The sequence below is a fragment of the Pyrus communis genome, chromosome 15 (genome assembly GCF_041283825.1).
Source record: "Pyrus communis isolate YQ-2024b chromosome 15, ASM4128382v1, whole genome shotgun sequence".
NCBI classification, from domain to species: Eukaryota; Viridiplantae; Streptophyta; class Magnoliopsida; order Rosales; family Rosaceae; genus Pyrus; species Pyrus communis.
Window position 1 is genome coordinate 2,951,698 of NC_142579.1, and position 14,864 is coordinate 2,966,561.

Here is a 14,864-nt window from a genome sequence, read left to right on the forward strand (position 1 = left end):
ATATGTAATAAATTTATTTAAATCCGTCAAGGTGCCTAGGCACTACGCTCAAACTCGTCGCTCAACTAACGCCTAGTTTACCTTGATTAGGACTATCAGATGTTAGAATCATAGATCTGCCACCGTCTAGAATGTCTTTTTATTAGGTCACAACAATCTATGAATTTCAAGCACCATTTGTTTTGCAATCAATATGTCAAAACTCTTCATTAGCTATTGCGTTTTTAAATAGGTGTTAGTGTAACAAATATATGATAAATAAGTACATATGTGTTCAAATATGAACAATTAAAAGATCGTCGTCCCATCCCACAAACATTGTACCAAACAACAAACTTAATATAGGTAGTTGATCATTGAATATTTTCATTTCATTCCGCCTTTGCGCGCAACAAACACCGAACAAAACAATTGTCCAATTCCTGCATCCGCATACCAAACGCAACACGAAACCTCTATTCCGGCTTATTATGTCTCATTATGGCCCATTTCGTTCTGTCTGCTTACCGAACACTTCCTAACTTTTCAGGTTCATTATACGAGGATTGAGGGAAATTTAAAGCGGAATATTACGAGCCCACAATTTTTGGAGCATTAGATTAGATATTAACATCAAGCAAGCATATTCCTTTACCACGCCGCACATCCTACAACGTACGATTCCTCTACCACCAAAAAAATTACTGCACAATTTTTACTACGGCCATAAGTAGAGACACAGGACAACAACTTATATGCCGACGTGATTTCTAATAGTAATGAAACAATGACATGTACGCAAAAATTTACACCACATTTATTTTATTAAAAGAGAAATGCTAAGAAGACTCTTTGAACTCTCTATTACTTTATTTTTTTGGCACAATGTTATACAATGTTAGCATGAGTATTGAAGTTAAACTATGAGGTGACATAGAGTCCATGGATAGTCCAATTTTGAGAGAATTCCCTTAGTATTTCTCTTATAAAAAAATGTTACTTTACTGCATATTGGTATCCATGGGCGGATCCACTCTTGGACCCAGGTGTTTCGGGGACCATCCGGACATCCGAAGAAGCACCTGTGAGAACCTTCGAGGACCACCCAACGGTCTGGACATTTGGTGGAAGAGAGAAACCATCATGGCTCCTATCATGGCTCTGATGTTCTTGAACCTTGGTTACAACGAAGAAGAAAGACTTTTCTCTCTATTTCCCACATAATAAACTCTTTTTTTTTTTTAATTGTTGTCCAATCACCCTAGCATTTAATTAGCAAAGGAATGGTGTAATATTTTTTTGAACAAACGATATTATCTACACAAAAGATGGTGTATTACTCAATTAATATTTTTATACCATATGTTTGACACCGTTATTTTTTTTTAAAATTCCATATAAATTCATACGACATCTAAAAAGTATTTCGTAAAGTATTATGAACTCCTAGTCGCTTGCACTTTCATCTCATACCATCAAATTCACTAAAATGCTAAAACAAAAATTTTGATATTATTGTATGTTATATGTTTAATAATAAACATAATTAAAATAATAAACCTCAAATTCTCAAGACAAGTATATTATTTTGTAAGTGTAATTTAACTAGGCACTTACTTGTACGATATATGATAAGTTCACTTAAATCCGGCTAGTCCACCTAGGCCTATGTCTCTAGGCACATAAGCGTCCTAGCTTGCCTAACGTCCCTTAATTAGAACCACCCAAAGTTATAATCCTAGATCCGCCACTGTTGGTATCATCTCTCTAATAAAGACAGAACCTAGATTTGTTGGCAGAACCTACAAATATGTGTTAAATGTAGTATTACTTTTATTTTGGCACATAAACTTGTGTATTTTTGCTCACCTCTAAAAGTAGGGGGTGATGCTCACCCCACCATTGTTTACTATCAAATTAGTTTAGCTTAATTGATTTAAGACACGAACCTTAATATTTAAACTAATATAACGATGATCAATGAGGGTGATGTTTAGCCCTATAGCTCTACAAGAAATTATTTTTTAATAAATAATATCAGATCATATTTTATACCATCTCCAATCAAGAAACCAAAAAGTCATAGAAACATAATCATTCTCCAACGAAGAGGGCTATTTTTGAGCCCCCATTTTAGGAGTTGAGCAAAAAGATTCCACACAGAAACTACCGTGACGATGCATTGTGTGCATACAAGTCATTTTCCTAAATGAGAGAGTAAATCTTTTTACCATTTTACTAGGTTAGTTTTCTGGACGAAGAAAGAGTGAAAGAGCATTGAAATGTCTTTCCACCGTTGAAACGCACAGAAAGAAACAGAGTAAGGCAATTAATAGCTCTCGTCTCAGTTGTAGGGAGAGAGAGAGAGAGAGAGAGAGAGAGAGAGAGAGGGGGGCGCGGGGGCGGAGAGTGGTCCAGTTTTTCATCGCACACTACACAGCACACATGTTTATATACTAATCCCAACAAACTTCTCTCTCTCTGTGAGTGAAGAACAAGAAAAACTGATAGAAAGTTCATCAGCTTTGGCACCAAAGACTGCATCTTTACGGACAGACAGTACCATCTTCCCACACCAAGACATCATTTTCCGGGAAAATGTACTGACTCTCTTCCATTTTCCGGGGAAATTCGCCAAAACGAATTGTGGGTTGTGCTTAAAATTCCTTCTCCAACAATGGGTAATCGATTTATTTGCATGTTAAAGAAGGACACCAAAGAAACTGGATCGAGAAGCAAGAGAATGAGTCGCTCGCAGAGGAAACTGGCGGCGGAGGAAGACTTGTTGCACAGGCAAGCTCTGTCTAGTGTTCTCCATCAGCACCAAATGTCTCAGAGGTTTGACGGATCCATGTCTAGGAGGGTTGGGGGGTCCACAAGCTCCAGGAGACTCGCTCTCTCTGATCCATTATCTAATGGGAAGCAGGTTGATTTCCACTTTTTACTTTTTCATGATTTTGAATTTTTGATCTGTGATGAAAAGGGTGTTTTCATGATTTGATTTAATCAGCTTTTGGTTAAAGCTAAAAAGTGCTTAATCATATATGAAATCAACAGTAAGTTCAAGGAATAAGTGGCAAAAGGAGGGAATTATTCCACTGCTTTGCTATGATGGCTTGAAAAGTGCTTATTAAAAGTAGGTCTATTCTATGTGGATTGTCCTCTCAAGGATCTTGCAACTTTATTATTCTACTGTTTTGCTTTACCTAGAAGATAAAGTGCGTTTCAAGACTCTCACTTTCCCTTGAGAACCATGTAACTTTTACTTTGAATCCCTTGATTAGCTAGTTTAGAGCAGCGCATTTATGTTATCTAACCTAAATTAATTGCACTAAATGTGATTAGTCTGCTAAAGCCCGGGGGAACTCGAACAAAGTATTGAGGTCCTTCCAATGTGGGGCGTATTGGACCAATTGAGTCCTTTCTTCTTCCGCAAAGTTGCTAGCGCCATTCTGTTAAACAATGGTACATCCCTTTTCAGGAGAGCCAGATCTTTCCATAAAAAAACAGAAAGCAGTGGTTGTATATATACGTTTATATTTGGATTGAAGCTGTCCTAAAAGATTTGGCTGTATGTCCCGGGAATGTCGTTAAGCGAGATTCTGGAGGCATCTTTTTATAAGTTTTGTGTCCTCTGTATGATGTAATGTAGGTTTTGTCTGAACGTGTACTTGTTGAACACTGTGAATAGATTGTTTGTATTTGAAATTTTTGATAACCTTGACATCATCTGGTCTTTAAATTATGTCATAACTGTTTATGTTTTGGTTAGTGGGTTTCAAAATTAGCACCGGGTAAGATAATCCATTAATGTACACTTGTCTTCTTCTAGAACACAATAATGCATAACATGGTTTTTTAACAACTCTCAACGTCCATAAAACTTTTGCCTTCCTGCTGTTCGTTTCTTTTGGTTTCTAGTCTGCTTCCTTTTCTATTTTATACAGTCAAGAAACTTTTACCGTAGCAATTGGTTACCACCAGGATGTGGTCATGCACCAATTCATGTTCATCCTCCCTTGAATTGTTGGCATGATTACTGATTTCATTATATTTTACAGGGACCGGAATTTTTGGAGAAGCTTACATCAAAAAAGTTTATTCTTGTACATGGAGAAGGATTTGGGGCATGGTGTTGGTACAAAACAATTGCTTTACTAGAGGAAGCAGGATTGCTTCCAATCACCTTTGATCTCAAGGGTTCTGGTATTGATCTCACAGATACAAACTCTGTAATTACACTGGAAGAGTATTCAAGGCCATTGATTGACTATCTACAAAATCTTCCAGAAGATGAAAAGGTACAAGCTGATATGTTATTCATTCTGTCACTCTAAGCATGTACTATATTGTCAAATCTTCAATGCATATTACTTTTGTCCAGGTCATCTTAGTTGGTCACAGTAGTGGGGGTGCCTGCGTATCTTATGCAATGGAGCACTTCTCGCAGAAAATTTCAAAAGCAGTTTTCATATGTGCTACTATGGTGTCTGATGGGCAGAGACCTTTTGATGTGTTTGCTGCAGAGGTAAAATAGTTAAATATGAACCAGTTCAGGCTAAGATCAGTTAAGCTTTTGTTGTGCATGCCTGAAAATTATAACGATTCTGCATATGCCCCGATTACTTCTCAAAAACACCACATACTTCCATTTTTCACAAATTCCAAGCTGTTGCAACTATTTTGTCCCATCATGTGCATTAAACATTATATTGTTGAGAATTATTGAATCCATCCAGAAAACTTACTTGCATAAAACTTTGAATTGAACTAACGAGCTTCTAGTGAATCTGTTGCGTGTGGTGTCTGTGTAAAATTGTAAATACATATATGATAATGTTGTCTTGTTAGACGTATTAACACATTAGGCTGTCAGAATGTCAATCAGACCCGACAGTTACACATGCTCTGTATAACTGTGGAGCCTCACACATTGAAGAGGATGTTTGCATCCTTTCACCTTTGTTCTAGAAAAATTATCTTTACATTCCTACGAGTGATGAAGGTTATTGAAGTAACTTAGGAAAAAACTACTTTCCTTTTCAAGGAAGCCATTTTCTTCTCCTTACTGGCATGTTGCCGCTCTATCCTTCTGTAGCAAGCTTGCCTCTTTCTCATGGGTTAAATAAATTATTTGTGCATTTCAATATTTTCATTTACCCATTCCAGGAGGTATTTGCTTCTAAATTTCGTGTTGGGGGTGCAGTTCACTTAAACAGTTTCATTTCTTAATTCTTTCTGATTTCGTGTTCTCAAGAAGGAAATCTGTATTGCAGCTTGGTTCTGCAGAACAATTTATGCAAGGATCAAAGTTTTTGATTCATGGGAATGGGAAAGAAAAGCCTCCTACAGGATTCATGTTTGAGAAAGAGCAGATGAAAGGGTTATACTTCAACCAATCTAATGCGAAGGTATGTTACAACTTAAGCAGTCTATCTTTTCGAGGTTTTTATTCTCTTGGTAATTTTTTCTCATGGTAAACGGCATTTGCTTAAGCTTGGAAGAGATGTTTGGTGCTAGTGCTAGATCTTGTTCTGTGGTAGTCTAGAACGGAAAGAGAAAAGTTGAAAATTCTCTGATTCATTAAGGGTAGATAGTTCTCTCTTTACATACCTTAGTTTTCACGTAGTCCATTGTAATCTCGTGTTTATATGTAGTTCAGTAACAATGAGTCAATACTTTATGGCACGACCATATAAGCGAGCCTTGTTCATACCTGATAAGTATTTCGTTGGTGCTTTGATGATACTTATCTTGGAATCACTTTGAGTATTAGAATATCTCAAATCTTTTTCCTGATCAGCATTTATTATGCCTCACAGATGTACCTGGTGGTCACTTTTGAAAGCCAAGTCCTAAATAATAAATCTACTTTTCATGAAGTGCTACCTTATTTTAAAACACACACACAAGTGAACACGAACGTAAGTATACAGGCACACACATCCAAACAAGCACGTATTCGTATTTTCAGAATTCATATTTTCAGGCTCTAGCTAGACACTCCGGGTTTAAAAGTTGAACTTTTACCCTCATTTTTTTTTTTCTAGCAAACAAAATGTTTTAATTTGTGCTGATTTTTTACGGTTTATTTACTTGTGCACTTGAGTCCTTTTTCTGTGAGAACAACGTATAACGATCAGTCTGCTTATGTGTTAAGACAATAAGATCAGCTATAAGTTGTGTGGCTTTACTGGAGTTTCTTTACCGTGGTTGAATCTTATACGAAATTTTGTTTTTGTAAGTTGATTTAACCAACCATTACATTATTTATATGGTAAGTTAATTCATTTGCAGGATGTTGCTCTGGCCATGGTTTCCATGAGACCTATTGCACTAGGTCCGATCATGGAAAAACTGTCATTGACACCTGAAAATTATGGTTCTAGCCGGCGATTCTTCATTCAAACATTGGATGATCGGGCACTTCCATCAGACGTCCAAGAAAAGCTAGTGAGGGAAAACCCACCGGAGGGAGTGTACAAGATAAAAGGGAGTGACCACTGCCCGTTCTTCTCAAAGCCGCAATCATTGCACAAAATGTTGTTGGAAATTGCTCAAATTCCATAGCTTCTTCATAAAATTCACAAATGGGATTTCCTTTTATTTTACATTCCAGTTACAGAACAAAACATAGATGATTGCGTAGTTCTCCGGCGTGGAAGGCCACGGTTGTATGTAGAACACGGTTGGTCGAGTTGTCCAATTTCTTTTTAATTAGCATATAGATGAAATGAAATTCTCTGGTTTATTTTGTAGAAAAAGAAATCTCATGACTGCAAGATTTAAATTGAACGGTCCAAATTGCTCGGTTCGAGAGCTCCGGATTTTGTGATCCAGAGTCTCACTCCAATTTGTACGGTTCATCTTATCATCTTTGAGCATCTTTGCAATATTCTAACGGAAGATGTAAATTAATGTTTCCATTAGTCTTTAATAAAATTTCTATGGCTCTGGACAAAAAGAATACTAATATTAGAGGGATTGATTAGCTTGTCAACATTTTTTATATCACAACTGACCAATTAGGCTCAGAGAAAGATCGTCTCGTCTCGTCTCGATAAGTTTGGCGTCTCGATAAGTTTGGCAAATTCAAGTCTCGTGATATCTCTCTTCTCAATGTGACTTCCTATTTCCTAACAGAACAGCAGTGCTAAAGTTAAGCTTGATAAGTAACTAAGGAACAAATAAATGAAGGTACTGTTTACTGTTAACAACCAATAAAACAACAAAATTAGTCTAAAAGCGCCAAACCACTGCACATTTCTCTTCACGAAAATATTCCTTATTGCATGGTACACCGTTCATCGTCATCGTTTTGGTACATAGAGGTGGAGGTTCTTATACTCTTACCAGTCCGCCAAGTACACACAACAATCGAACTCGACGAGCATTTTAGCGTTATGAAATTCGTCACGAATTAAACTATACATATGACATAACGATAAAGTCGTACACTGAAGATAAAAAAGTTAACCATCTCTCAAACTTTTGTCATGTTTGCAAGGCTTGTAACTTGGAGCGTGCCGCAATCCTTCCATCCGGCACAAATTGGACAATTTGGTCTAGAATCCCCAAAATGTAAATAAATAAATTCATGTGAGATTGCAACCCAGGATTAAGAACCAGTTCAAAGTAATAGCACGCGGACATACCGTAATTTGGCCCGAACAAAACTCCCCTTTTAGGTATGCCTCCATTTTCATGATGTCTTCAGTGGAGGCCTTAAGCCACGATTACGGAGATGATCGCCTTGAACATATGAGGAATTAGTGTTCTGACTGAATGACATAATCTGTTTTCAACAGAATAGCAACCCATTATAATCTACCAAATCATACCCGCAAACAATCGGGATTAGGTCATTGTTCATCACAAATAAGCTACAGAAGCTTGGTTGAAAACAACTCCACACCGATGAGCGGTTTCAAAACAGTCATAAATTATGTAATTGATCTGATACTTGAAATTAACAGCAGAAAAGTCTACTGCAATTTCCTTTTCTGTACAAGTGCAGGAAAAGTTAAAAAGGTAAAACAAAGAAGGAAACTAAAGATGTAAGTAATCAAGGACGTACCAGCCTTGGATGTTCTAAGAACCTGAGGATGATTTCTGAACCCACACTTGTTTCTGCTAGTGAACGGCGAAATATTCCAACTACTTTCAGATAAAAGGAAGACTAAATAAAAATAATATGGTAATCAACATGGCAAGAGCGATGCATACCTCAGGGGTACCATGAACAGAAGCACCTTTTTTAGATGGCTTCCCCTCACCTACATTTACAGAACTGTCATCTTTCATATTATGCGCACTTCCATGGCGACCAAAATGTCTATGTGAACCTAGACAAAGTATAAAAGTTGGTTTAGCAGAAGATGTACAGGTGATATTTTAAAAATATAAACAAATAGATGACATGCGATAAGTTCAGAGTTGCTAGTATCTTGGCTTTGAAGATTTAACTAACCATTGTCTACATGAGAACTATTACGTCCACTTGTAGGGTTTATAACTTCCCCAGTCCTGCTTCCATAAGAAGAGTCGTCCTTCCCTTCTCCATGACCTAGAAAATCTTGCACTGATAGTGAGTGTATATTCATGCATTGAGATTTGACTCAGGAATGATTTAATACTAAACTCATGTTCTCAAAGTAGATCATCTAAAGACTCACAAACACCTGAGCATCCATGTACAGGAACAGCCCTTACCTTCAAAGGAATCATATATTAATTCAGGGCGTTGTACCCCGGAGGATGGCAAATGCTCATCACTAGCACATGAACTATCAGCACGACGAAGAGGAGCCCAAACACCACGATCAGGTCTATCCTTGTTTCGTGTATTTTTTTCCTGCCTCTCACTAACACTAGTTGTACTATGCAGGTCCTTTTTTGTAAATCTATCAACTGTTGCCCTCTTTCTATTCCCTTCAGAGCTCATTGAGTTAAGCTCATTAGTAGAGACCTGACCATTCAGCCCTAACCTTGCATTGGAAGGTCGAGATACTCGCTTAACATCTGTGTTCAGACTTTGAATTTTCTGCTGAGGCTGAGTTTCAGTTGAAGTTTGACTTTGGCGTCCCTCATTATTTAAAAGTATGCTTCTGATCATTCTTCCAGTAGCCTCACGCCTTTGGTTCTGCTTCGGAGCATGTGAAACAGGAGAACTTCCAAGTTGTGACATACCCTCAGCCTGGGGAAAATTAAAAAGACCATCACAACTAATTCAAAATTATAAAAACTTAAAGACTGGTAAAATAATAGATCATGTCCATGTGATAAATGAAAAAATAGTATAAATATCCGAAACAGAGAGTCAAATAGGAAGGCAACTAAAAAAAACTAAGAACTTACGGGAGGTATTTCACGCTCTTTTCCTTTAATAAGTAAGATTTTCTTCTTTCCAGAGTCAGAAATCACAGGGATTCCTGAAACAGAACCTTCATTGATAAAAAATTTAAGTTAGCAAACATAAAAACACAGCAGAAAGATACGAGAAATTACGGGCATATATTTTTTCTTTGTAGTATCTAGTTTGGTGTCTAAAGAAGATTGAAAGTTCATTCTCCCAAAATTTCCGTCAAGTGAAAACATTAACTAAATTAAAATTTGACTACAAGACAGTACCGCTTTAATCACAAAAATGATTAACTTGCATAATGCTCTCAATTAACGACAGACTCTAATGATGACTAAAACAAGGTGGGGGAAACCTTTTTTTTCAGTTTTTTTTTCTTAAGCAATTATTTCGTATTATACTTTTGCGCCAAATGGAAACTTCAATTACATGACATACTTTTCATTCTGCAGAGCTATCAAACTATTATTTAGTTTAGGTTTGTTCAAACTTACAATCAGCTATAAACACAACAATACTCAGTGGTAATTGGGAAAGTATCGTCAAGAAAAATACATGGAAGAGTAATAACAGAAATTTGGGACATTTTGGAAAGGAGGCAAGTGGGGATTCAAAGGGAGCACATCATCTCAAACTAGGGCTGTCAGTGGCTTCAACTCAGCATGGATCAAGTATGAAGAGAAGTCTATATTTCAGCCGGATCACTACTAGAGTAATATCCAAAATAAAGCAAAGTCCAAGAAAAATATCAACTTTCAATGTTTTGAAACAATGTTTTCATCTAAGGAAATGATTGCTCACATAAAGTTTCATTTAAATACGTAACACTTCTTCATTTAATATTTAAAATCAAATTCAGATTTAATCTAACCTAACAGTTCGAATCACCTTCACTGAATCCTAAATTTGACCAAACAATAATTGGATTCAGAATCAAATTCAAGTTTGAACCACCAGACTTTTTTCTGTAAGATATTTGAACCTAATTGGATTCAACTAATCTTTGATCTGACCATTGACAGCCCTATCTAAACTAATACAGTAACATTATGACATGTGACTAACCACTGAGGAAATTTGTGATTAGGTATTACTTCACACACTAATCGCATACATGAGATATTATTGCTTGCAACCAAATGATACTGGAAAGAGTGGCCAATTCCGAATTAAATTAGAGGCAGAAATTCCTTCATGCACATAATAATCAGCCCACCTTGAGCAATTGTTTAAAATTGAAAACATCTCCTACCAATAGAAACAACAAACACCAACAGAAGGCAAAAAAAAAAAAAAAAAAACACTAACAGAAAAAAAAAACCACTGAGTACCAATTTCATTTTCTAATGTTTCTTTTCCACTTGAACGAGCCAACTGATCCTCTCGCCTGGGTACCACATTGAAAGTGGACTTGTCCCTTCGACTTGTCTGTTTAGTACCGTCCTTTATTATGTACTGTGTCAATCAAAAAGGTAATTTACAATTCTGTTACTTTCTATACACAGACATATGTGGTACATGTCGCAGGGTAAAATAGAAGATGGGGTAAACATAAATAAAAAAGAACAAAGAGTCAAGAGCATATTTTGCCTCCGCAAGGAGAAATCACAACTGAAAGGAAAGGTCTATTGACAAAAGATGCCCTCAAAACCCCTCTTTACATGTGATTGTGAACGTACTCTACCGAAACTAAAAGCATGAGAAACCTCTCCCCCCAATACCACAAAACATATTTTGCATGTTAAAATAAATTTAAGAATCAATTTAAAATATACATATAATGGCGGCACATGCCTTTTTCTTCTCAGAGACCCGTTTTGTAGAAGGTGAGCCACGTTTGCTAACAGAGGCAGCCCCGACTCTTCTTCTAACCTTCCGAACAACGGATGAAACCTATTATCAAACAAAAAATTCAATACCTCAAAAGAAATGTAGATGAAAATTATAAACTAGGATGTACCTGGAGAAAGGAAAAGAATTACATTTCACCTTAATACCTTATAAACTAGGATGTACAAAATTAAATTTCTTATAAGATTCTACCACGGTAAAGGAACTCCAGTAAAGCCACAAAACTTATCTCTTATTGTCTAACATATTAGCAGACTGATCGTTATAGGTTGTTTGCAGAGAAAAGGGACTCAAGTGCACATGTAAATAAACCGTACAAAATCAGGACACCTTAAAACATTCTGTTCGCTAGAAAAAATAACGAGGGTAAAAGTTTAACCTTATAAACACATTGTGTCTAGCTAGAGTCTGAAAATATGAATATGTGCTTATGCGGATGCGCATGACTATGCTTACTTTCATGTGCGTTTGTGTGTCTGTTTTAAAATAAGGTAGCCCTTCATGGAAAGTGGATTTATTATTGGATAGTAAATGATGAATTTTATTATTCAGGATTCAGCTTTCAAAAGTGACTAGGTACATCTGTGAGGCATAATAAATGCTGATCTGGAAAAAGATTTGAGACAGTGAGTTATGCTATTATTTTATAGGGTAAAGTAGATAAAAGACAGCCCAAGAGACACCATATATCAAATTCTGACCATAACAGAACTCCAGACTACCATTGTGTGCTCCAGAGCTTTATCTTAATTTAACTATACATATTTTCAGACGCAAGAGAAGGTTTTCATGGATAGAAAGTACAAATAAAAAGACCCTTGCATATTAGGTAAATAGGCAGATAAATAAAAGTAGGGAGTCAACTTCTTTTCTTAATTGGGTAATTTTATAATGTCCTCAAAGCAACATTGTCCTCAAAGCAATATTTTTTTTTTTAATTTTTTTTTTTCTGGTACTGAAGCGATAAGTTGAGAAGAAGACTACAAGGAAACGTAGTCTATTTATTATTTAGGGCTATGTAATGTATTTTCAACACAAGGACACATAGAAAAACAGTTGTAGTGCCATTACCTGAGTCCCACTTCCAATAGCTCGTTTCTGACGAACATACTCCATGAGGGGTGTAACAATAGGAGCTTCTTTTGCACCACCTAACAAAATAACAGAGAAATAGTGTCAAATCTTGAGAAAACTAACTCGTATTGATATAACCAAAAAAGAAGAGGGGAAACTTTCTGGACTACCAAAATATTATGCAAGTACTAAGAAAACATACATACATAATGTTAGTAAAATGCATAACTAACCAGCTTGTTCTGCTTCCTTTCTCTCCAGCTGTATTTCTGCACTAGGAAGATGCTCGACAGGCTTTGCAATAAGTTTGAGGAACTCCAAATAATCAGGATCTACATTCGTCAAGTATGTTGCAGTTAGTTGAATAAGTCAGGTCAGATCACGTTAGTCTACGCGGTTTTTTTTTTTTTGGGCCCCGCCGGGGGGTGGGGAGAGAACTAAAATGAAAGGTAGTTTTTTACTTTTAATTCTACTTATTCTTCAACTTCTCTTCATTGCCTCTCTCATTTCCATTTTATGCCTCTCCGTTCTCTCCTCGCTATTTCCTCTTTATTCAGAAAATAAAAACTTTATCAAACTAATCCTAACTTAGCACCTTTATATATGGTCCCTTCACGGCCATCCTTTTTCGTACTAGGTTTTGGAACACGCTGTGAGGGTGCATATTCAACTATAGCCTTGAATTGAGCCCCTGGAAAGAAAAAAATAATTAGTTTCAAACTTTCAAGCCAAGCTTCAAATATAATATACGATTGAAATTCTAACACCAAGGTGGACATATTCTTTTTATATTGCAAGGATCAAGCAATCTCTCTCTCTCTCTCTCTCTCTCTCTCTCTCTCTCTCAGGTTACAAAGAAAATTTGGATACATCAATATCACACAAAGTCATTAAAACAAGGTTCTAACTAAAGCCAAAAAAACAGAAACATTCGTACATATGAATATACCATGGTAGATAAACATATTTCCAGTGTTCATTACCCTTCTCATTGACAAACAAGTGTCCATCAAAGAATTCAGCAAACTCAAAAACATCCTCAGGTCGCTTGAAATCTATGTAGGCCCGAGAATACCTCTGGTTCTTCTGGCTGCAACATTATTTCAAAAGAAAACTATTTAAATGAGAAAATTTCCTTATTCTCCATTTCTTTGCCAAGAAACGAATTGGAAAACACAGAGCCTTGCAAAACCAAACTTCCCCATCAATCATGAGTTCCACAAACATGTGAATCCACCAAAATTGATAAATCAATCCGGCTACTCAAAGAAAAACTTATTAAAGTAAAAATGAAAAATTCAAATATAAATGGTTTCCTTCTTGCCCAACAACTGTTTTTACAACTGAGAACAAAAGGGAACAAAACCACTTTCCACGTCTATCTATCGACATTAGAACAAGTACAGGAGTAGGAACTGCATGGGGAACTCATTACCTATAAAACCCCGTAACATCTACAATATTGATTTCCTCTTGTTTTCAGCGCGGACACAGACCAAAGCTCAGCACAGAATTTATTCAAATAACAGATTATGGGTATACAAACTCAACAAATAAATAATTAGCCATTCTAAAATGCAAAAACAAAAACATATTTGTATAAAAATTTATCCTTTTCTCTTTCCCCTTAATGTAACAAGTTCAATTTCCCCAAGCCACCAAAAAAGGGTCAAGAAATGCATTCCGGAAGTATTTTTATTTGCTTTTAATATCAAAACCAAAATCCAAAATTTGCACAAAAATGAATAATAAAAATGCCATATAAACAGCTCCAATTAGTGGGATAAGGGAAGACATGGCGCAAAGCCGAGATAAGGGTTGATTGTTGTTGTTGTATAAACAGCTCCAATTAAAAATAAATAAATGAATGAAATCCCCATTCGAATTGAAATTACAATCCTAAACCTAATTTTTCTACGAAACAGTAAGAATAAGAAAAAATGATTGAAACCCCAAAGGAATTGAAAAGGCATAACCTATTCTTTCCTGGACGGAAGCAGAGCCAGTTGTAGCGGTCGGCGAGCTGGTGGTCGATTTGGTGGAGGAGATCGGACTGAGACAGAGACGGAGGCAAGTGCCGAATTAAGACCTTCGTCCTCACCAATGGCTCCTTCATCTTCTTTTTTTTGTCTTCTGATTTTAATTTTTTTCAATCTGCCTGCCCTCCTACTTCTCCTTTCCCTTCTTCTTTCTACCCTCCTCCGTCCCCGCTTTCTTTTAGAGGTATTGTCCGTTTGCTCCGAATTCCTAGACCTGCTAATTTTCTTAATTTTAATTTATTACTTCTGACTTTTGTAATTGGTAAATTTTTTCCCAAACTTTAATTTTAGTCTCATTTTAAAATTTTATAAATAACAAATTTCTCTTTTAGCGTTCGGGATTGGCTTCAGACCATCTTTAATTGAAGGATGACCAAATGATTTGTTTTAGTCCTTTAATCCTTTAAGAAATTAATATTTTAATGAACAATGCAGGCCGTATTCCTTACTATCTGCAACCGAGGGCCAAAGGGTCATAGAGCTCGTTTTAGCCCTGTCACAAAAAACTGTCTCCAAAGGTATAGTATGAAATGTGAAGAATTGAAATAAAATGATATAAG

At 36.3% G+C, this 14,864-nt stretch overlaps 2 protein-coding genes across 8 annotated transcripts; one reads left to right on the forward strand and one right to left on the reverse strand.

The window, feature by feature from the left end:
- The first annotated feature begins 2,286 nt into the window (after positions 1–2,286).
- Positions 2,287–6,747, forward strand: LOC137710432 (putative methylesterase 14, chloroplastic). 2 transcript variants are annotated; one of them, XM_068449452.2, is made up of 5 exons: positions 2,288–2,905; positions 4,041–4,280; positions 4,364–4,507; positions 5,256–5,390; positions 6,277–6,747. In XM_068449452.2, the coding sequence occupies exons 1-5, from the start codon at positions 2,657–2,659 to the stop codon at positions 6,547–6,549; spliced, it is 1,041 nt and encodes a 346-aa protein (XP_068305553.2). In that variant the 5' UTR covers positions 2,288–2,656; the 3' UTR covers positions 6,550–6,747. The 2 variants fall into 2 exon arrangements, with proteins under 2 accessions (XP_068305562.2, XP_068305553.2); XM_068449461.2 differs by lacking the exon at positions 4,364–4,507 and having other exon boundaries at positions 2,287–2,905.
- A 466-nt stretch (positions 6,748–7,213) lies between these two features.
- On the reverse strand, positions 7,214–14,565 carry LOC137710411 (regulator of nonsense transcripts UPF3). 6 transcript variants are annotated; one of them, XR_015956637.1, is made up of 14 exons: positions 14,242–14,565; positions 13,249–13,355; positions 12,861–12,956; positions 12,499–12,597; positions 12,263–12,342; positions 11,135–11,233; positions 10,672–10,795; positions 9,337–9,422; positions 8,692–9,175; positions 8,450–8,545; positions 8,206–8,324; positions 8,057–8,109; positions 7,635–7,774; positions 7,214–7,544 (listed from the first exon to the last, which is right to left on the reverse strand). XR_015956637.1 is itself a non-coding variant. In XM_088685656.1 (13 exons), the coding sequence occupies exons 1-12, from the start codon at positions 14,379–14,381 to the stop codon at positions 8,071–8,073; spliced, it is 1,572 nt and encodes a 523-aa protein (XP_088541782.1). In that variant the 5' UTR covers positions 14,382–14,565; the 3' UTR covers positions 7,889–7,982; positions 8,057–8,070. The 6 variants fall into 6 exon arrangements, 1 of the variants encoding a protein (XP_088541782.1); XR_015956638.1 differs by having other exon boundaries at positions 7,635–7,982; XR_015956636.1 differs by having other exon boundaries at positions 8,057–8,112.
- Positions 14,566–14,864: the final 299 nt, after the last annotated feature.